The sequence below is a fragment of the Poecile atricapillus genome, chromosome 3 (assembly GCF_030490865.1).
Source record: "Poecile atricapillus isolate bPoeAtr1 chromosome 3, bPoeAtr1.hap1, whole genome shotgun sequence".
NCBI classification, from domain to species: Eukaryota; Metazoa; Chordata; class Aves; order Passeriformes; family Paridae; genus Poecile; species Poecile atricapillus.
The window spans coordinates 29156207-29178688 of record NC_081251.1 but is presented as its reverse complement, the minus strand read 5'-3'; the positions used below and the strand labels follow the sequence as shown (position 1 = coordinate 29178688).

Sequence of the window (22482 nt, the reverse complement as noted above, 5' to 3'; positions counted from 1 at the left end):
AAATTTATGAGGGGGGTTTCACTTAAGTGACTTCCTAGGGATTCTTTTAAGATACTGATGCCATGGTAGACAGGAGTATATAGCAATTTTCATATACATAAAGTTTTTTTAAAAAAGGTTCTATCTCAAAGACTATTATTGGTTTAAATAAGGAGACATGGTCATGGGAATAAAACAGTTTTGGTGAGTTAAAGCACTAGCTCTAAAGAGCAGGAAATAACATAAGGCTGTGAAACATCTCCATTTGGAGCTTTTTAGTAGAAAGTTGGGAATATAGAAAATGCTACTTTCATATATCTTTTCCTTAATTGTGTACCCAAGATGTCATTAAATAGCAAATATGAATAATGCAAATGTCTTACTCCGTTCATTACATTATTCCTGAGGAGAAGCAGGTGGGAGGAGAAATAAAATACTTGCACCGGGAAGTCTGCCAGAAAAAAAAATCTTTACATTTTATTCTTAATAGCAGCATGACTGGTATGAACATGTACCCATGGATCTTTTGGTTACTGTGTGTTTTCCTGGCTTCCATTCCATAATTCCTACCCACTGACACCCACTCCCTCCCTACAGCTTATAAAGAACAATCTGAACTGAAGGTGCAGCAACTTAAATTTCCAACTTTAACTCTCAATTTTTAGACTTTTAAATTTCTGGTTAGAAAGCACCACTTTATCTCCTTTCTAGAAAATATGCTCTGTTGGATAACTCTTTCTCTTTTATAAGAAAACAGCCTACAAGGTATTTGTAGTGTGTTATTCTGTTTTCTCTATTAAATGGGCAATGTGGACAACATCCCTTTATTAATCTTAGAAATACTAAGTTTTAACAATACAAAGCTGGGGATCTTGACCACTAGTACTAGGATGACTGTGCTATCAAGCATCAAGATCTGAAAATGATGTAAACTGAACTTTTGCTGCCCTTTATTCTTTAGGCACAGCTTTGCAGTTGCCCATTGATGCTGCGTCTCTGCCAGAACCACCAGGGTTAACCACCAAGCTGCAGACACACATCTTCTTGTGGTGTCTCCTGAAGGTTCCATAACTCTTGTGCTCCACGCCCTAAAGGTGGTCAAGCTGCATTGACACCACTTCCACATTTCTACCGCCCCCACTGTTAAGTCAGATAGTGAATGTGTTTTGAAGAGACTAGGCATTACTCTGATGATCACCTGCTCACAGAAAAGGATTCAGTGTGGATGGCTGCCATCAAGATGGGGAGAACTTCAAACATAGCTCTGTCCTCAGCTCCCTTTTTCATTTATGATAGAGCTTTAGCTGAACTCTAACTCAAGACAAATATACTCATGAATATTTCATGACACCTCAGCAGCAGTGCTGTATTCAGCTTGGGGGTTCCCAACATAAGGTCCATGTCCTGTTGGAGTGAGTGTAGTGGAAGGTGACAAAGATGATCAGAGGGCTGGAGGACCTCTCCTATGAATTCAGACTGAAAGAATTGGGGCTGTTCAGCCTGGCAATGAGAAGACTTCAGGGAGCTCTTACAGCAGCCTTGCAGTACCTAAGGGGAGCCTACAAGAAAGCTGGAGAAGGACTTTTTGCAAGAACATATAGTGATAGGACAAGTGGTGATGACTTTAAGCTGAAAGAAGGTAGGTTTAGATTAGATATAGAAAAAAGACTTTTATGATGAAGATGATGAGACACTGGACCAAGTTTCCAGAAAAGTTGTGGATGCCCCATTCCTGGAAGTGTTAAAGGCCAGGTGGAATAAGGCTCAGCCTGGTCTAGTGGAAGGTGCTTCTGCCAGTGGTTGGGGCTTGGCACTAAATGATCTTTAAGGCCCTTTTCAACCGAGGCTATTCAGTAAATCTATGACTTGTGGTCAATCTCATAAATAACAATATCATCACCATCATCATCATTGCCACCACTACCAGGTAATTTAATTTGCCTTGCAGACTTTCTACATTGTCACAGTTAAAAATGTTCTCTCTCAAATCTTGTACAAAGCAGCTAAGTTAAAAGAACAGATGGGGGAATACCTTCCCAACCCTCTAATGGAAACATGCTGTTTTTTCAAGATGTTATAGGTATGATCAGTTGCAAAACTTGGGAACAGAAAATAATTTTTCGCTGCAGGCATATTTTTTTTACCTTTGCCTTCAAGAGATGTCTTCAGATTAGTAAGAGAATGATTTTAAACTTTTGTGAATTATAATACTATTATAATAAATGCCTATGGCAGATGAAATTCTGAAAGAATGTACCTCCAGATGTGATCAGTTTAGCATTATTGTTGGTGAAAGTCTACTGATCTGTGAAGAGTCTAGTATTCACACTTGTCCAGTGTATCCTTGCTCTCCCTCAGAGCTAGAGATTACCTGAATCCTGGGGATCAGGGTAATAAGGCATTTTCTAAATTATTTGGCATAAATGTTGCTAACAGAGTAGATCCAATGAATGGCTGAGAGAAATGAGAGAGTGGGGTGACTGGAGAAATCTGAAAGTCAGACTGTTATAGAATTTAAAGGTAATTGTGATCTCGAATCCTAAAATGCATGCCAATAATACTGTTTAACTCTCCTGTACATTTTTGTAATTGCCATCATGCACCTATTATAAAGGCCTCCTGAGAATTTCTACAGCATCTGTATTTCTGTTCAACATAATTAGAATGAATTTTATTTGATCTGACAGCTAACTGTTAGTGTTGGGACTTAATGAAAAAGCTACCTGTCCAGCTCTAGAGAAAATATGACAGGAGTTGGAGGGCACTTAGCTGGGGTTAGCACAGCCTGAGGCAGCAAGGATCCAAAATGTCCAGACCAATAATTTTGCTCATGTTTTGGACACCAGACTGCATGAATGAGTCCAAACTTATCTTTATTAATAGGAAGAAAAGAGCTGTAAAGTTGTTTTATGTTGACTGTTCATTTCGCAAACTTCAAAGTTCAACTACATTAGTCAGTGTTTTATAAAATCTAACTGTGGACAGTATATTATGTAGCAGAAATACTTCCAGCTGACAGGCTAAGCCCTGGTTGGTACACTGTTTTTTTTTTTCTACATGAAGGGAAAATTTTAGAATGTAATGGTAAGCTATTAAAAAGGGAAACAAGATACAGATGCACCTTTTTGAGATCCTCTTCTCTAACTAGCTTGAGATCTATGCTAAGTGCTTGCCAGTTTTGATGTCATCCTTTTCTTTCTCCCTTTCTTTTAACTGAGACACGTTTTCTGTAACAGAACCTACACAGACACAGGACTTCCATTATTTATAATCCATTGCAAGGCCCTTAAAACTACGTCTGTATTTCTGCATGTATTGAGGATAACGGAAAGAGAATATTTTGTGGTGTTATGTAGTCTTAGTCTAGCTGTGTTCACATTGCATAGCAGCTGGCTTTGTGTTTCTTCTGTGGCTCTTGGAGAAAAATGGCCTTTCTAATTTTTTTAAATGTATTTTTATTGGTTTTATTTCAAATTATTTATATTAAGGTGAATGTTTCATTGGAAGCCACTAGAATAGTCCTCTTTTTTTTTTCTTTTTTTCCGTATGAAACCATGAGTATGTAGTAATAAGTCAAATATGTCCAAGAGTATTCTCTGACAACATCTAACATGGAATGTTCTCCATGAATAGTAAATTCTATTAAATTCTCTTAGTTTTCCAAATAAAAATCTAAAACCAAATTGCCTATTGTGAATGGTAGCCAGATTGAACTGAGACCCTTAATGACATTCAAGAACTTCTTGGAGAGACAAGGGTGGTCCAGATAAAATAGTGAAGGTCTCTCTAAAAGTTAATCCATATAAAAGCTGGCATTTTTGAAACCCAGGAATACTCCCTCAAATGTCTAATTTATTAAGGTAGACATAGCCTGTGTGTTTGTCTTGAATGTGTGTAGAGACGTGTTAAAGGTTGAGGGCATAGATCCTGCAGAGTGTTAAAAGGAAAAGGACAGAGATAGCCAAACTTGTCCCACCCTTGTCCACACTGCATGCTTAACATATGCTACCTTCACAACCACATCCATGTTATTCTATGATTTGGTACCCTCAGAAATATGGAAGTGCATTGTCTCAGAGAGTGCCAGCTGGAACTAGTCACAGACAAAGCAGAGAAAATGTTAAACATTTAAGTAGTAAATTCAATCCCTTTGGCTTGACCTCCAGACTGTATTCCATTTTGCAGTCAAGCTGCTCTGGGATATCCAAAGAGCAGCATTTTGGCCACACCACACTATCACAATATTTTTTGGCTTTTTTATTTTATTTTACCTTAGAGAGCCATGCTATGTGTAAAGATATAGGAAAGCTCACAGACCTTATCAGAAGAATCATAAAGCTGGGGGTGAGATGAGGTTAGTCTGCGTCAATACTTGTAAAACACAGTAGCAACTGGCACAGTATTGCTGCTGCTCTCAGTTCCTCAGCACTCACTTCCAGTGGTCCCAGCCTATTTCTTTTCACAAAAAATATATTTTCCTGCATTTTAATAATAATTCTAAAAATACTAGGCCATGGAATATTGCAAACAAGTTAAGAAAAAGGTGTAAATAAGCAGCACCGCAAGGCTGGGAGGAGTGGCTGATACTCCTGAGGGCTGTGCAGCCCTTCAGAAGGACCAGGACAGGTTGGAGAGGTGGGCAGAGAAGAACTGTCTGAAATTCAACAGAGAAAAGAGCAGGGTCTTACACCCGGGGAAGAATAATCCCCTGCACCAGGACAGACTGGGTGCTGACCTGCTGGAAAGCAGCTCTGCAGAGGAGGCCCTGGGAGTCCAAGTGGACAACAAGCTGTCCATGAGCCAGCAGTGCCCTTGTGGCCAAGAAGGCCAACTGTGTCCTCGGGTGCATTAGGAAGAGCATTGCCACCAGGTTGAGGGAGGTGGTCCTGTCCCTCTACTCAGCCCTGGTGTGGCCACATTTGGAGTTCTGAGTCCAATTCAAGGTTCTTCATTAGAAGTAAGACTTGGAATTCCTGGAACAGGTCCAGGGGAGGACAACAAAGATGACTGAGGGATTGGACCATCTTATTTTACAAGGAAAGATTGAGGGAATTTGGCCTATTCAGCCTTGAAAACAGACAACTGAGAGTGGACCCTATCACAGTCTATCAGTATCTAAAAGGCGGTGTTGAAGAGGTTTCCAGGCTCTTCTTGGTGGTGCCAAGCAACAAGTCAAGTGGTAAAGGGCAGAAACTGATGCTCAAGAAGTTCCACCTGAATATGAAGAATTTCTTTGTTGTTCAGGTGTCACTGTCACAGACTGCTCAGAGAGGTTGTGGAGTCTCCCTCACTGGAGCTATTCAAGAGCCATCTGGACATAATCCTGTGCTGTGTGCTCTAGGATGACACTACTTGAGCAGGGAAGTTGGACTACATGACCCACTGTAGTCTCTTCCAACATGGCCCATTCTGTGATTCTGTGAAACCACGTGAGTCAAGAGAAAATGTGTAATGAGAATCCTTTTTATAGAGATCAGAATGTGTACATTGTTGGTGTTTATTTGGTGTTGGATTATGTTCCTGTTGGATTATTCCTCCTGTCAGGAGGAATGTTTTGGTATCTGCTGCCACAGAGAATGCGCTTATTGTGATATTTCTACTTTTCAATGACAAAACCAGTAAAGTTTAGAATTCTTTATATCACTACAGTTATAAAACTTCTGATTGAATTTAGAGTTGCTTGTACATCAGAATTTTGTTATTGTTTAATGTTTTTCCTCTTCCTTTCTATGCATTTATCCTAAAGTATATTTAGGGTAATTGCAAACAGGGGAGTTTTTGATGTTATGATTGATATGTGCTGATCACAGGCTCTCAAATTTTAGCCCACGATGTGTACGTTCCATACAAATATAATTGTTCAGCTTCTTTGGAGACACATAATAATTATATCAAACTACCTCTATGCATGAATAGACAACCTATGTGAAAACTCCAAATTATGAACAGCCCCTTGAAAACTAACTGCTGTATTCCTTTGGGTAGAAGTCAGAGAAAAAAGTTCAAACAAATCTCTAAGAGACTTAATCATACTGACTGAGATAGAACAAAATGGTCATTAATGAGCACAACTAAACCTTCTCACTCAACAGGGTCTAAGTTGGAAATTATGCATATCCAACCTAAAGAACCTTACATGAACTTAATTTTTTATATAGTATGTGATCTATAAGCTTTGACACCTGCAGCACTACATCATTCAAAATTTGACACATTCATAATCATTACTTGAATGTGAAAGTCATATTTCAGTAAAGTAGTATTGAAGAAAGATAAAAGAAATTATTGAAAATCTTTTGAACAAAGCAAACTTCTGCTGTGGTTTAAGCTGTCCTATAAAAGTGTCACACTTTTTCAGTAAGTAGATAGCCAGGAAAAAAAATAAAAAACAAAAAACAAAAAAAAAACCAAACCCAGATGAAAATGAAGAGGCAAAGAATTTAAAAACTGAAATCATGATGGTTAATATTGCAATATGACAGTTTGATCTCGGAATATTTTGCAAACAAGTTGCACCAAAGTAGTTTTAATGAATTGTTCATCATGTCCTGTGCAGTACCAATTGAACAACCCTATTGCATCTACTATGCCAGAAGGCTAAAATCTGCTAAAATGAACACTTCACATTTACTTTTAGGAAAATACTTTTAATATTCAGGAATAATTCAGTAAAACTTACTTCAAAGTCAAGGTCCGAATAACGTGATTTTCTTCTCTATTAAGCAGTAAAAAAAAGAAAAAAGAGTTTTTATTAACAAGGGGACTATTCAAATCATATTAATGAGTCTAAATAACATTCTTGTCTTCCTATCAGGTATATATTAGGTATTTTGTAAGAAGATGTAGATTTTATCTAGATAATTTAAGATTAATGTGCGACTTTGCATAGCTTATTAGTATCAGTATCAGTATCATCATATTTATTCTCTGAAATAAACCAGACTGAATTTTACTGGGATGCATAATGTGCATGTTAATTGCATGCAATTGAACCTGTTGGTGTATAAAATATTTCTATATTTTCTGTGGTATTTCAAAATTATCATAATATTTATACATTTTTACACAGATGCCGATACATATCTATGATTTAGACTTTTTATAAGTTTACAAAAATTGATTCTTTCCTACATCAAGCTTACATTGGTACAACTCCATTGATTTTAATGGAATAAATGACAGCAAAATCAAGCCGAAGCCATAGCTTCAGCTTGCTTGTTTGCAATGACAATCTGAATGGAGAAAGCAATGACTTTGTTTTAAACTTATGGCAAATCTGATTCAAAGCATCTGATATAAAGCAAGAATGATTTACACTTGTATAAAATGCAACAGAATATGATTGCTTAGACATGTTACAAATAATTTAGCACAGAATTTTTTAGATTCAAAAATAAACCAATTATAAAGTCAAATTATATCCAAAAGAAGCAGAAATATTATAAAGAAGGGATAAAAATATATATTTTTTATTTTAAAGTTGGAAATTAAATGGCTTGCAATAGATTAAAGAGATGTAGAAGAAGAAGCTAGGTTGTAAGAGCTGAAAAGAATACAAAAAGCTTGAGAATGAAAAAAAAGATACATTCATCTTCAGGAAGGACGGTTAAAGAAGCAAAAAGTACTCCCATACTCAAAAAGGCTTGCTGCTGAAGTTTAACCCTAATTTTTATGATAGAGTATGATGGTGAAGGAACCTTTTTCCACTGCACTTAACTTCTTCAGTGAAGAAGAATCAAACTCACTAAGTCAAGGGGAAGAATGTTTCTGATTTTGATTTTATTTGGTTTAACAAACCTGCAGGTTTTAGTAAGCTGCTTTGCTTTCCTGAAATTGAAAGGAATGATTTTACAAGTCTTCCAGCTGTAAAAAGCGAAAAATGTTTGGTCTCTGAGTCCTTGATTATACTACTTTGTGACATGTTGTCTGGTTTTGTAGTAAAATTTTAATGCTCCAATCCACAATAATATAAGGAATATTACTGCAACACTGTCGACACTCTGATGCCTAAAGGGCTCTGAGGCTCAATAAAAGAACAGTCTAAGTTAAAACAACCAACAAAACAAGCTTTGGAGAAACTATCTTTAATCATCAAGGCTTGATTTAAAGATAATCTAAGCATTTGTGATGAGGAATGATCTACTTTTAAGGTAAAATTAGACCACATGTGCCACTGAAAAGGCTCAGTGGTTAGAAAATAAGAAACATGTACAACAGATAATGAGGTGAAATTTACAGCAGTAGCTTTGAAAAATGTTTGAAAAGGCTATTTTAAAGCTAGAGTTCAGTAATAAACCTGCTACCATTGAATCTTAAGGAAAAAGTAGAAAAATTAGGAAGAAATGTGCTGTTTCCTGGGTATTGTGATTTGTAAAATTGAAACATTTGTATTTTGCTTTAAGTATGCTTGACTGCAATGAAAATATTCCTGGCATAGCTGGATTATTAGGTTTTGCACCCAGACAACTCCATCACTGTTTACATGGTGAAAATACATATCCAACAGACTGCAAAATATTCAGCTGTGCTACTGTCAGAGAGAGGCAAGTATTGCAATATTGCTGTTAGTTCACACCAGATATGATCAAACAGGTCATATACCACAGGATTCTCTGAGTGAGGATTTTTCTAGGGCTCAGCAATACCTATCACAAAAACATTTATTTTAAACTAATATAGGAAGGAACATCTGTAGTGTGCTTGTGCTTCACTTTTTTTTGCGTGGCTGCATACAATGAAATACAGCACAAGTGCTGCCCGAGCATATCCTCCTAAAACATAAAATGTGCATAACTTCCATGGGAACAGCAAAGTCCTGCAAGTTTTGAAAACCAAAGGATACTGGTTATGAATGTGATCCTGAGCCATGGAAAGTTATTTGCAATATTGTCACTGACACAACTAGGTACACGATCAGGTCCTCCTGGCTGCTGCATCATTGCCCTGACATGACAGCAGTGTTATTTTTTGAGAGAGGAAACATATTCAGAAGCATGAAGTCGTTTGGGAAACTTGCAAGGATGAAGGAGTTTTCCTTCAGTCTCAATTGGAAGTAGAAATTTTACTCAACTGTTCTATTTTCTGTATGATATATAACAGCCATGAGAATAATGACATTAATTGCGACTACATATATTCTGTTTTTCTTATACAAAGTTCGTTGTGTCTCTTTTGGCTGATGAAAATGGAGTTTTCCACACACACCTAAATGCTTTCAGGTATCAACCATCTGGCTCATTCTACACATTAAACTGACAAAAGGCAATGGAGTGGAGTAAGGGGGGGAATTTCCTTGTGTCAAATGAGCTGCTGAACTGGTCACACCAAAATGTTTCTTTTCAAAAAGCTGTTTGCTTCATGCACCTGCAAAATTGAGACTAATTTTAGCAACAAAAATTACACTGGAAGTTGGTGGGTTTTTCCCAAGGATCAGTTGGAGATTCGCTTGAGTATTAATGTTAAAAGAATACAACAAAAAAGTGTCAAGGATATTATCTCTGGGTTGTCTCATTTAGTATTTTGTATTTGACCAGCTTCTGCTATGATCAGGACTAATATAGAGAAGGGCAAGTTTCAAATGACATTTCTACTACAATACCTTCCATAAGTCTTCAGTAGTTTAACAATTTCATTGGGAGGAGCTTATTCTGAAATCTAAAATGTGCTGGGATAGTGTATTCCACAATTTTATTATGTAAAACATGACAAAGGAAATTATGTTGTTTATCCCTTTGACATTTCATTTGATGTTCTTCTTTTTGATATTACAGGAGACATGAACAATTGTTTCCTATTTGCTCCTTACTTGTCTGTTCTCTGAGCTGAAGTGCCCCAGATGCTGGAGAATTGCAAGGGTTAGTAATAAAGGGACTATAAAAAACTGAAGATCCATGCCTTTAGTCAGTGGCTGGGAGTTAGCTGGTATAATTCTGAAAAAGTGAGGGGTATGGGTAGGCTTCAACCATGTACAATTACAAATGCTACAAAAAAAGAGAACAATTTAAACAGGCAAGGGTGTGATAGACCTCTTTGTAAACTCCAGTGACAATTCTGCATTGCTTCTCTACAATGGAAAAAGCCAAATCATGCCTGTAAACTGGGAAAATTTCAAAGGAGATTAGCAGCAAAAAGAACTTTCAGGAGCAAAGGATAAAAGAGTGATGCAGATTTGTGTAACTTTATATCTGGAAGAAGCAAACACAGAAACTTGTACAGAATCCCTAGAAGGATATAAACACTGATAAACAAAACTGATATGGGAAAAACCTGGAAAAAAAAATCAGAATTGGTACTGGGAAAAAAGTAAGTTTATGTAACTGTGCAATAATTGCTAAGGGAAAAAGTGGAAGCCCTTCACTCTGGTCTTGAAAGTGAAGTTTGACTATGTTTTAGAAAAATATATTGTAGAAAGTTTTCTTGTATTGATAGAAAAAATGACCTGACAAGAATTTTTCCATCTCTGATTTCTATGGCTCTTTAATCTTAATTGATAAAACCCATTTTATGTAGAAAAAAACCCCTACCCTTCATACCAGAGCCAAAATAAAACTCTGTGAAAAGAGATTTGTGGTAGTAATTTATTTTAAATCAATTTTACTTTGTGCTAATCATGTATAGCTTCTCTGTGTAATTCCAGAACAACTTTAAACTCTGCTGAGGGACAAAAATAGAATTTTGAAGAATAATTTCCATACACCAGCACACACTAATCCGCTGGCACCAGGAAAGAGATGCTCCTGCTAAAAGACTAATAAAATCCCTCTCCATGTCTGTAAAACAACAAATGCCTGTTTTTCTCCTTATCCTTATTCTATTCTGCATTACACCACTATCTGATTAATTACATCAGATATTCCTAAAGATACATTGCATTGTGCAAAGCACAATTGAAACCAGAGATACCATATTATAGTGAGGGCACTAATCATGTTTCCATTAATATAAAGTCTTGTTATCAGCAGTTTATAATACACTCTGAGATGAGATTTGACATATAAGATCTTAGCCTGAGGAGGATTTTTTCTCCAGAGCAAAAGTAAAGAAAAATCTCTTTTGGCCCTCAGAGATATAAAGGTGCAATGTGAATAGACATTTTTGATTTAAAATGCCTTTTGTGCGTATATAACTGAAAAACACTCTAGTTTTGGAACAGAAGATTGTTGGCTGCTAGTTCATGAACTAAACATAAAGCCAGCAAATTTTCATGAAAAAGTGAATTTAATGTGGGAATTTTAAGTCTTTGAAACATGCTAGTTAATTTAGTACATCAACACACAGCACAAACATAACTTCAAAGATCTCACTTTAAAAGTATTCAGACAAATTATTGTGGCCTGCTGCTCCCTTTCTCTATAGGGCTGCCTGCATATTTATTTACTCAATCAACTAAGACCACTTGCTTTGTGTTTCTGAAGTCTTTGAGGGAAAATGTAGCACTTGTTAAATAGACAATTATAATATGAAGTCTGCAATATATCCTGCACTTTATAATACTGACTAAAATTTCAGTTCTTCACACCTCCAGTTACTACAATAAACTCTACCTGATTCTACCACCACTTCTGTAAGATAACCTGAAAATAAGCTGCATCAATTTCTGAAGTCAGAGGACTCTCAGACCTACTCACTCAAGTGAAAGAAAGAGAGGGTTGTTATAGAGCTAGACCTCATTTTACTGAGAGTCACAAAATTGGCAAGAGCTGTCTCCACAGTTTATTGAAGAATGAAATGAGGAATGGGAGGGATAGGAATCTGAGATACAGAATGCCTGAAAATAAATGCAATGTGGAAACATGATAAAGAAGAAATTCCTGTGGTGCTCGTCTCTCTATTTTTGTTCCCTCTTTCTTTTACTTCTCATGTCATAAATCAAAATGACTTCACAGCATTTTGCTTTTGTTCTGCCTGATGCTCTGGTACTTTATTGATGAGATTGACTACTTTAACTTTGTATTTTTTCTCTCCTTTCCTGGTTTGTGTATTATTATTATTATTGTTGTTGTTGTTGTTGTTTTAGACTTTGTTCCTTCCCTGCTGTCTTTATCTCTTTCTTCTTAATACTTTCATTTTTTGTTTTGTTTTTTCTCCGTTTCTACCATATTTCCCACCTTTTCTTTAAATGTCTTTTTTTCTCCTCTTATCTTTACTTTTTCTTTGCACTTCACTCTCTTTAACTCATCCCTGTATTTTCTCAGCTGTAACAGTATTTTCTTCCTTAAGTCCCCAGTTAGTGATTTGGCCAAGGGCCTACAGAGTTGACTGTCTTTGAATGTATTAAGAGAACTCATAAATGAATACAGAAGGATTACTTTGGTCACATAATCAACCCACTCACAGCAGATCTCATAGCAGAATCTGAGACAGAAAAATAAAGTAGATTTGAGGCTGGAAAGAGAATTCCAGTTCCTTACATGACAAATAATTCATGAAGTCCTTTCCTTCCTGTTCTGATAAAGCAGAAGACATCTTGTCCCCCTTTAATAAATGTTTCTATTGCCTCTCTTTGCATGTTCTTAATTTTATACTTTTTTATCATCTTTGTGTTCTTTCAGGTCTTTTCTATTTCTGCTCACACTACACTAACCATAGTTCCCTTAAAAGAGCCATTGATTCTTTTTCCACAAAGGTAATGATGTAAAGTCTCTTCACAGGTCTTCTTCATCCATTTCTTTTTTGCTCAATAAGAAGAGATGAATTTGGAGATGTTTCTGGAGACATGCTTCCCAGATCAGCTTCTTCCTCTACATTTAAACCTCCTAACTTTCCTCCGCATCTAAGTGTCTGGGAATGCAATTCTTCAAAGTAATTTCATTTTAATGAGCACAACACTCAGTGTACATTTTCAAAACAAAAACCATTCCAAAAGACTGTGTTGAGTGTTTTCTTCATTAAAATCAAAACACTTTGAACTGAAGGAGCATACTCCAAACCACTTTGATGCCAAGGTAGCAAAGCCAGTTTTAATCCATGCATATAAAGGATGTTCAGGAGATTAACCAGATGTTTGATTAGTCCTCCTCAGAAACTCCGTGATGTGCTAATATGCCTGCCTGTGCCTATAATCACATAAGTACTGTTGGGTGCATACCAAATAAAATAAAAAGCACCAGTTTGTACATTGTGAATCTGCACATCCTTAAATTTATATTTACCTAGGCAATATTTGTATGTAAATATTACGGCATTTTCAAACTATCTTTTGAAAACTAAAATTCTTCCAGATATAATAAAGCATTTAATTGTTCACATCTAAGAATTTCCTCCAGAAGAAAACATAGATATAAAAGTTTTAGAAGAAAGTTTGCGACACACAGTAGGATTCATCTGACTAAATTTAGTCATCAACATCAACATTTTTGATGCTTGTATTTGAACTGCTCATTCTGGCTTCCTCTGTGGAAACTGAAAAGAGACACCTGCACTGAGGCATGTCATTTACTTCATCCTGGAACAGATGTCTAAAAGTGGCCTAAAAATGGCTATTTGTCTCAATTGACTCTGTAGGGGAGCCAAATGTGAAGAGCTCTTTTTCCATTTCAGAAGGGGAATGCCTACATTTAAGCAAATAATGGTAGGGGCAGGGGTGGTGGATCCTCCCTTCAGAGTCAGAAGTCAGGATATAAGTTTTTTTTGTGCTGACACTGTAGCTGTGTTCCAACTACAAGCTGATAGGAGGCTTGTAGCCAACAAGCTTTCTACTGCTCAGGATCTTCTCCTGTAGAGCTCGTCTACCCATGCTCTATCAGGATAAAGGTGGGCAGGGTGATCTTCAATGTCCAGCTGCAGGTTTTGCTGCTACATAGTGTCTGACAAAGCCCTGTCTTTAGAAAAGTCTTGCCCCTGCCCTCCTTATTTTACTTTGTTTAAGGCAAAGTTAACAAAAGTTAATCCAGCTCATCAGTTCCAGCCAACAACATTTTGGGCTTTACCTCAACCCTTGCTTCTTACACACTGCGTATGTAAAAACACAATCATGTTCTTTATCTGGCTGTATCTGCTTATCAGGAACTGCTTGAGACTCTGATTTTCTTCCATATACAATTTTCTTTCATGTTCCTATCTTCAATTCAGTGCAGCACATCCTTATCTTCAATTCCGTGCAGCACATCCTCATAAAATAATGTTGGGAATCACAAAGGCAGACACAAAAGCCAAACAGTTTCTTTCATTTCTGACCTGTCCTAATATCTGTATTTTTTCCCTAATACATGGGATTATGCTGGGTTTGATGAGTTTTACAAACATAACTGGCTTTCTGGACCAAAATACAGCCTGCTACACCTAGTATGTTCTCCCAAGTTAGAGGAGTCTACATATTTAATATCTTATTATATTTTACTGCATTTTCTATGACATACTTAGTAGTCTCTTGTGAGCATAAAAATTATATACAGAATGGTGACTGAGATTCTGTGTCTACATCCCATCTTAGAGGTAAAGCTAAAATATGATACAAGTACAGTTAGAAAAATAAAGGAGCAGTACATTATACTGATAAATTTCCAGGCTATATTCCAAAGTGGCATCAGGAACTATAATTTTGTGTACGATGAAGTAACTATTGTCACAGTTTTTACAACTTAAATCAGATCTGCTTTTTTTTTTTTTTTTTCAGGTGACCTAGATGAACTTTGTCACCAATGGAGGGAAAGAGCCATAGAGCCATCACCAAAAAATTATTTTTTTGTGTGGATGGCATGGTGGTATATATGTCCATCTTAAAGAATAATGAATCTTCCTCAAATATCCATATGTCTAATATTAACTGGACTGGATTTAAGCCTCTATATCTGACAAAAATTATCTGAAAGATGGAATTGTAGATAGGTGGGAGAGAATACTGCTGGAAGGTGACCTTAGAGATTCTGCTTCTGGGGTTGCATTAAATTTGAGAACGCCTGTGTGCTACCTAAGATCTATTAACTAATATACCTGAATATGCTGAGGGCAGTAATTTCTCTAACAATGCAGACTTGCTTTGAAAGAACCTGTCTATCTGAGCACTGAAAGGGCAAGCACTTAAACTATCTTTAAGAAAGAATTTTTAAAATTTGTTCAAGACTATACATATTCACTTTAACAACAACCAAAACATGGGTAATCTTTGATTCCTTGCAGATCCCCACACTTCATTTTCTATTAATTTTTAAGTTAAATGAAGTCTTGTAAAAACTTATGGTAGTACACACACAATATAAACAGCACAGAAAATATTTTGTTTTCAAAGCCTGTAAAGGTATCTCTTGAAAAGAAACTAAAGTCTGATCTTCTGCCCAAACTCTTCATAAAACTTCATCTACATAAAACTTCAACTCAATTTTAAAAGAAATATCCATAAGTATCCACCATTTATGAAGAATCAGCTACAGTTGCATCTAAAAATTCAGAAATAAGGGTCTCTGTTTTCCTACACAGACGGGTCCAGACATTTTAAAGTAACAGCTAATGGCTTCAAGTTTGCACATACAGCAGAATTTTTTTCCATGTGTAATTTCCAGAGGATGAGCGAGTACCATGTGTTTCTTATTGTCTTTCTCTGTCCCACAGAATGCCATGTTTCACAACATTTGACATGCTGGTGAAATGTATTCCCAGTTCTTAAGGAGTTCCAAGTATGAAATTAACTCCAGCTTATTTCACAGCTTTCACAGGTAAAAGCTTAATAAGAATGGCAGTATTTGATGCTTAAGTCTTAACAATTTATTTCAATAGTTTTTACTTTGAAAATGCTTAAATCCCACAGACAGATTGTAGTAATAACTGAAAGCCTTTTATTAAAGGCTTTTCAGTTCACTTTTGCAATCTGACTGAAATCTATGATACTCCACACGAAGCCCACCTGTACCTATTGCACACATCAGTTGTACCAATGCCTGCATGCACATGCAAACAAAACTTCATCAGTAAATGGTGAACTACTGGATGGAAGAATCCAAAATTTACACCAATGAGAGCAAAATCAGACCTATCATATCTGAGACAGATATGATTGTCAGCAGTAAAATGGCCAATATTTTTAACTGCATGTGCTTGCAGGTAGGGCCAATGATTAGCACTTGTATCTTGCAGGAATAGTTTTTCTTCTCATAGCAACACAGAATTTTCCAGTGGACTTTACCTGGTAGGTCACGAAATCCTCGGCAGTCGTGTGGAATGTTAAATCTCCAGAACTATATTGTTTCATACAGACTGGCTCTGAAACTTTAGTCTTGTTTTCTAGGTATAAACACTTCTGATAATAAGAGAAATATGAACAGCAGTGTATGATCCCAAACAATAATTTATACTGAATTAAACATTAGCTTCACCCCTTAGACACAAGACACGATTTATTGTCTTATAAAATTAGAACAACAGAACATGCAATCTGTTTATGCACCACTGACCTCTAAAGAGCTCATTGATATTGTGGATCCAGTTTCACTTCTTGATAATCCTGCATTGTCATCCAGCTCTGAGGCAATGAAATTCTTCACTGCTGTGCGGGGCTCAAATGGCAAACTCTGCATATGTTCTTGGGTGGGAAGGTGCTGGTCTAAATTGATATTAAATTGGTCCATTACAGAGGGATTCATGTTGAACTCAGGATTAACTTTGTAGTGCAACAGCCTTTCATGAGGCAAGGTATCCATGCCTATATTCATTTTGCTTTCATCTTTCAGTGATGGCTGGGTATTTACGGAGCCCCGGGGCATGACTATATAGTCGCTTTCTATCATCCGTTCTTGAGGATGGACTATGTCCATATCTGCACCTCTCAAGTTATCGTCAGTGCATAAATACACAGTCCTCCGCAGCTCACTGTTGTCTTTTTTCAAGCACTGATTGGCCAGTTCACTCATACTCATAGGCATATGGAGACCTGTTGGTTGCTGGATGATGACTTTGGAGATGATGTTTCCAGGCAAAGTTGAATAGCTCATTCCTTCAGGGTTTGGTCCCTTTTCCTCCTCTTCATCATTTAGTGAAATTCTAGAAAGTGTTCCTGTTATAGTGGCTGCTCTGCAAGGTCCAATGTCTTTATGCAGAACTGTAGGTCAGAGAGCAGGATTCTTACAGCATGAAACCATATCAACCTAACACTGCTTTTCCTTGTGGCTTTATCTAGCAGTACTTCCTTTACCAATGCATCTTCTAAAATCTTTTCTTTCCACTTTCATTTTATAAATACTGTTTTTGGAATAGCTTTTCTGTGGTTTTGGGTTTTTTGTTCTATTAATCTACTGTGTATAACTGACTTTGATCTCTGACTAGCATCAGTCATTTATATGAATTAAAAACACTTCATTTATTCCTACTGACTTACATAGACCTTAGGTGACTTACAGCTTAAGCACAAGTCTGCCATGTGGAACTCATTAAGGGTTTTCCAAAAAAATACACTATAACATCTATACTGCCATTATTAACTCCACATAACCTCCTGGAAAATGTCAAACAGATTGTAAGGCAGAATCATTTTGTCAATCCATTGTAATGACCTACCATAAGATTATATATATGAGCATGTGCTCCTAAACTCCTAAATGTTCCTTTTCACTGACTTTTCAAAACTCTACTCTGTTAAATTATGCTTTAAATAAAAGTGACAGAAGAATTACCACATTGGGAAGAAATTCCATTGGTATCAGAAAAAATATTTTACTGCATCTGAAAAGGTTATAAAGAATATAAACATGTTTTATAGCAGAGTATAATCTACTTTTCTTCTAGGCCTAGATCATTCTGTTCAAACTTGAAGCAACATCCAGCAATTTTTGTTGGGGTGAGGTTTACACGTAAAAGTTAATAATCCTGTCATAACATTCAAAATTTCCAGAAGCATTGAAGAATGTCTTCAAAAGCAAAGCATCTATTTAATCACAATTATTCACCTTAAAAAAAAATAAAAAATTAAGTCTATAATCCAATATATGTAATGAAAGAAAAAGGGTAGAAAGAAAAAAATTAAAGTAACCAATTACTGGGCTTTTTCCAGCTGGCTGCATGGTTTTTCTGGTCCTGGTTGAAAATATTTTAATTCACACCAGTGCTATCTTATGCAATGAAACCCAGTTCATAGGCTGAGACAGAAAGAAAACTTGAAGTATTTAGGTATTACATTTACATCTCTTCTGGTGCCCAAGGGCTCTGATGACCCAGATCCCCCAGCCTGTCAGTTCACTGCCTTTTTCCATAGCAAGCAGCTCATAAGACATCTGACTCTCCTTCCTCACACTAAACTCATGTTTTTCCATTACGAAAAGAATAATTTGCTTCTAAACAAATGTGCACAAAGACCTGAATTCAGTGGCTGCTTCTTTGTTTCCAGAGACACTTATTCAGACATTTCAAATACTGATCTATCCTTAAATTCTTCATTACCAGAAAGTGAGTTTAAATGCTTGTCTAGTAAAGCCTGTTCCTAACTGCATTCAGAGTCAATCTCTTTTAGGACACCTCTGACAAGACCTTCTGTACTGCAGAGCTACTTTATCACAGGTAAAAAGTGGGATCTTTTGCTGGATTTTTTGTCTGCATTGGATGGTGACATCCAGTCATTTGTGTTACAATGCACTATCCTGATTCCTCCAAAATACATGTGCATATTAAAACTAATATGTAGGGAAGAACTAAGTCTATATAGCAAGAAATTCAAGGGGCAGATTTTAAAGGTGGGTGACTGGAAACTCAAACTTCACCTTAATGAGATGAGCCTTCTTGGCTCTGCACACAGCCAGTGAAGAGAGTGTCCTTCAGGTGGCTGATGCAGAGCAGCTAAATCAGGCTTCTGCTCTGACTCACCCTGTGGAGAGGACACACTCTCTCTTTCCCTTTATTGAAAACTGAGAGTGTTTAGGAAGACTTTCCCTAGGAAAAACTGTCCTCTGGAAATATCTCCTAGATTAAAAATTTCTGTAGAGTTTAAATGATCACTTATTTTACATTGCACTATTTAAACAAGGCTGGCAAGTAAATAACTAAAAATGTGTTGTCTTTAATATACGGAAACAAACATAGTCAACTGTTTAAATATCACACCACTGAAATACCTTCCAAAAACCCACAAATTTTCTCAAAGAAATAAGATAAAAATTTCTTTAAACTATTGTTGATTTCAGTTAAGAGTCCTAAAAAACACACCTTCTTTAAAAGGAGTGCAAATTAATGCATCCCTCATATACACAGCTGTCAAGATACATTATTTTTTATTTTGTTGTTAAAGCAAAATGATGTTTTCACATTTTCTCGTGTACCAGGGAAGGAAAGCTTAATCTGTTAAAAATTATCTTCTTTCCATAACTATTTGCTTTCTAATAGACAGTCACACCTTTGACCACTTTCCAAATGCTGAATTCTAGTTAATGGCCTTAGTAACGAAATTAAATATATGTATTCATACGTTCATACATTCATACATACATTCAGTGACATTATTTTTCACATTTTCTTTTGTTTAAATTAATAAATATTTCCTATAAACAGCTAAACCCCAATATTTTTCTGTTTTTTACTTCACAAGGAGCTCGTACAAGACTACCTTTTGTTGGCTAAATGCTCTCTCAATGTTCTTACCTGACCGACAAGCAATGTCCACATCTTTCTCAAAATCAGTCTGTAACAAGAAACAGTGAAACAGAACAGCCATTATTAATTTAACAATAAAACACAGTACCTTTTTGCCAACTAGCGCTTCCAAAATGTCCTACTTACAGGGTCATAGTCTCTTAAAAGTGGTTTCTTGCTGCTGAGAAGGTGAAGTGTATTGTTTTACAACAGCAGAGCTTTACAAAGTTTCCTAAAGTATAACTGGGTGGTTTTCAAAGTATGCTGCCTGACCAGAAAAAATAAAATAAAATAGGTGGAAGTAGAGTATATAATTTTAATAAATTATACAGTGTCTAGTTTTTAATGTATATGGAAGAATAACTTCTACATCTCATCAAAGGATCTTTTTTAAGGAAGCTTTTCATGGTAATGTTATGAAAAGAAGTATGAACAATAGCCTGCAATACAAATTACTGTAAGTATAATTCATATAATCCATCCTGTTTGAAACTTCATTAATTTGTTATAATGTGCTTATTTGTTATGACACATTCTGTCATTTCTGACTGCTAATGTTATCATGTAAAATTTTTGCACTTCCTGAAAACAGCTATTTATTTCATTGTGCGAAAATTAATTGTGAGAGCTAAGAAAGAATTTTAACAGTTGGAAATCAAAGCCCACTTTTCCTAGTTAAACAAAAGTATTTATTCTGTTAGAGATTTTATTTACTTTTTATTTTCACAAGAAGTTTATTTCATACTAAATGTTCAGTAAAACTGATCTCTTTCTTGCTTGTGAAGTCCAAACATTAAATTCTTTTTTTTGAGTCATAATTTTGAAGGGCATCCTCTTCCTGTACCTTGCATTTTTGCTGAGCCTTGCATGTCTTTAGGGCCTGGTTCTGACCCCATTATAGTCAATGACAAACTGCTATTTAAAGTGAAGATACCAATATGTTGTCTTAATATATTGCCTAATAATAATAATATTAGCAAAATTCACTATCTCTTAATCTAACACACTAAATAGATTCCCCTTGTAGAATGTCTATGACTTTCTCCTTGTCTTGTTTGAGAACATTTTTCAAGACCTCGTGAAGGGAAATACATCAGTACTCTTTACACCAACACTAGAAAAAGTCACAATATAATATTAAATTATTTTTTATTCTCTTATATAAGAATCTTTTGTCCTAAAGGACACTAGTATAAGATATTAATTCACTGTGCTCCACTAAAAAGTCACACCAATAATGTAAAACTAGCTAAGCAAGCAGATGATGACCTAAACAGTCTTTTTCTTACGTGTTAATATTTCAGTTATGAAAACTTGCCGCATACAATACAGTAAGTTTTTCTTTTTGTTAGCAACAGTAAATTCATAGTCAAATAAGAAAATAAAAGCTAACCATGATTTGAGCATGTCCATTAGGAAAAGAACTTGAAGAATCTGCATTGATTGGATCCTGGCAATTTCTTAGCCGACATCTGAATGCATCTTGAACCTGTGAAAAAAATATCTTATACTGATTCTTGTGTAACACCATAGACTCCTATTAGAAATCAAATTAAATCATACGGTATAAAATGCGTGACTTTTCTTTAGCCCACTTCATAAATCAGAGGCAATAAACATAAATGCCTACTGCTGTCATTTCACACATTTTGTTATACTTTGTGGCTGTTATAAATTTCTCAGTTTATCACATCAAGACCAGAGAATTAGTTTTATGCATGGACAGAATTAGCTACTAGACAGTGATTATATGGTATTTAAGCCAAATCTGTCTTGGTGATAGTATTTGGCTTGGTCTTATTCACTTTGGTAGAGGTCTGATAATGAGATTAATAGATAAAATGCTAACCATTGCAAGATAAAGGGTATCTTCCTCTTGATAAATGTATGACTCTTTGAAGACAGTTTTTTAGAGTTACTGTAATCAGACAGTTATTGAAATAAGTTCTTGACAATTATTGTAATCTCCTAATTGTACTTTAAAGATTAGGTCTATTTGAAAGATATTACTGATTCAAATAATCGTCTTTAACTCTATATACAGGGAATCTGATGCATCTCTTCTAGGAGTAAAACTCTTCAGGTGAGTGAAATATCTTCAATGTGAGCACACGAAGAAAAGTGGACTTTTTGCACACAGAAAAATTTCTTGAAAGTACAAAAGGAGGTTATCAGAAATTACTGTTTATTAATGTGATCCATAAAGTAAATTTGAAGACTTGTCCCTAAAACACAGTATATTTGAGGAATCATTTTTTGTAGGAAATGCTATTTTTACATTCATTTTGGACAGAGTATATATCTAAAATACTATTATTCAGCACTTCTGTTAGAAACGTTCTTCAACAAAGAGGCACATTGAAAAGGAAAAGCCAGTTCCTTTTTGCTGACAGCAGAATGCAAACATATTTTACTGTTTTCTCTCAACAATAAGGATGTCAAGGCAGCTTTTGGAATATAATGTTTTACAATGTGAATTTTAGTGCCAGAAATGAAAGTATCTATATTAAATATATAATCATATTTCTGATTGCAATATGTGGCTTGGAAAACAGGAACTTGGTTGGGTGATACAATTTCTTGTTTGAATATAAAAGTACTATGAATGAAGTGCCTATAAAAAACTAAATTCCATTTATTATCTGTAAAAATTACTTGATGTCTTATTCAGAATAATTAAAAGGAGAAAATTGTCTTCTACTCATGTACATTTTGTGAACAGCAGAAGAGGATAATTCATCAATTGTTGCTGATGAGAAGCTGTCCCCTTTAAATTTATCATATTCCAATGCGAGTTGTTTAGAAGCTATCACAAAAGCAAAAATGAAAAAAGATTGTAATGATAAAGCATTTTTTTAAAGGGCTCAATACTTAAATGAATAAGAGTGTTCTTCAGTCTCGATAAGTGACTGTTGCAGGTGGAGGGAGCCAAAAATAGGGCAGAAAGAAGAATGAAGC

At 35.7% G+C, this 22482-nt stretch overlaps 1 protein-coding gene across 1 annotated transcript in view; it reads right to left on the bottom strand.

The window, feature by feature from the left end:
- ADGRB3 (adhesion G protein-coupled receptor B3) overlaps positions 1-22482 on the bottom strand; it is a 447155-nt gene that overhangs the window by 4425 nt on the left and 420248 nt on the right. The window contains exons 25-28 of the mRNA XM_058835068.1: positions 20918-21013; positions 19534-19573; positions 16365-17008; positions 6659-6694 (exon numbers count right to left, since the gene is read on the bottom strand). Of these exons, the coding sequence (XP_058691051.1) occupies positions 6659-6694; positions 16365-17008; positions 19534-19573; positions 20918-21013 (816 nt within the window). The remainder of the gene's footprint in view (positions 1-6658; positions 6695-16364; positions 17009-19533; positions 19574-20917; positions 21014-22482) is intronic.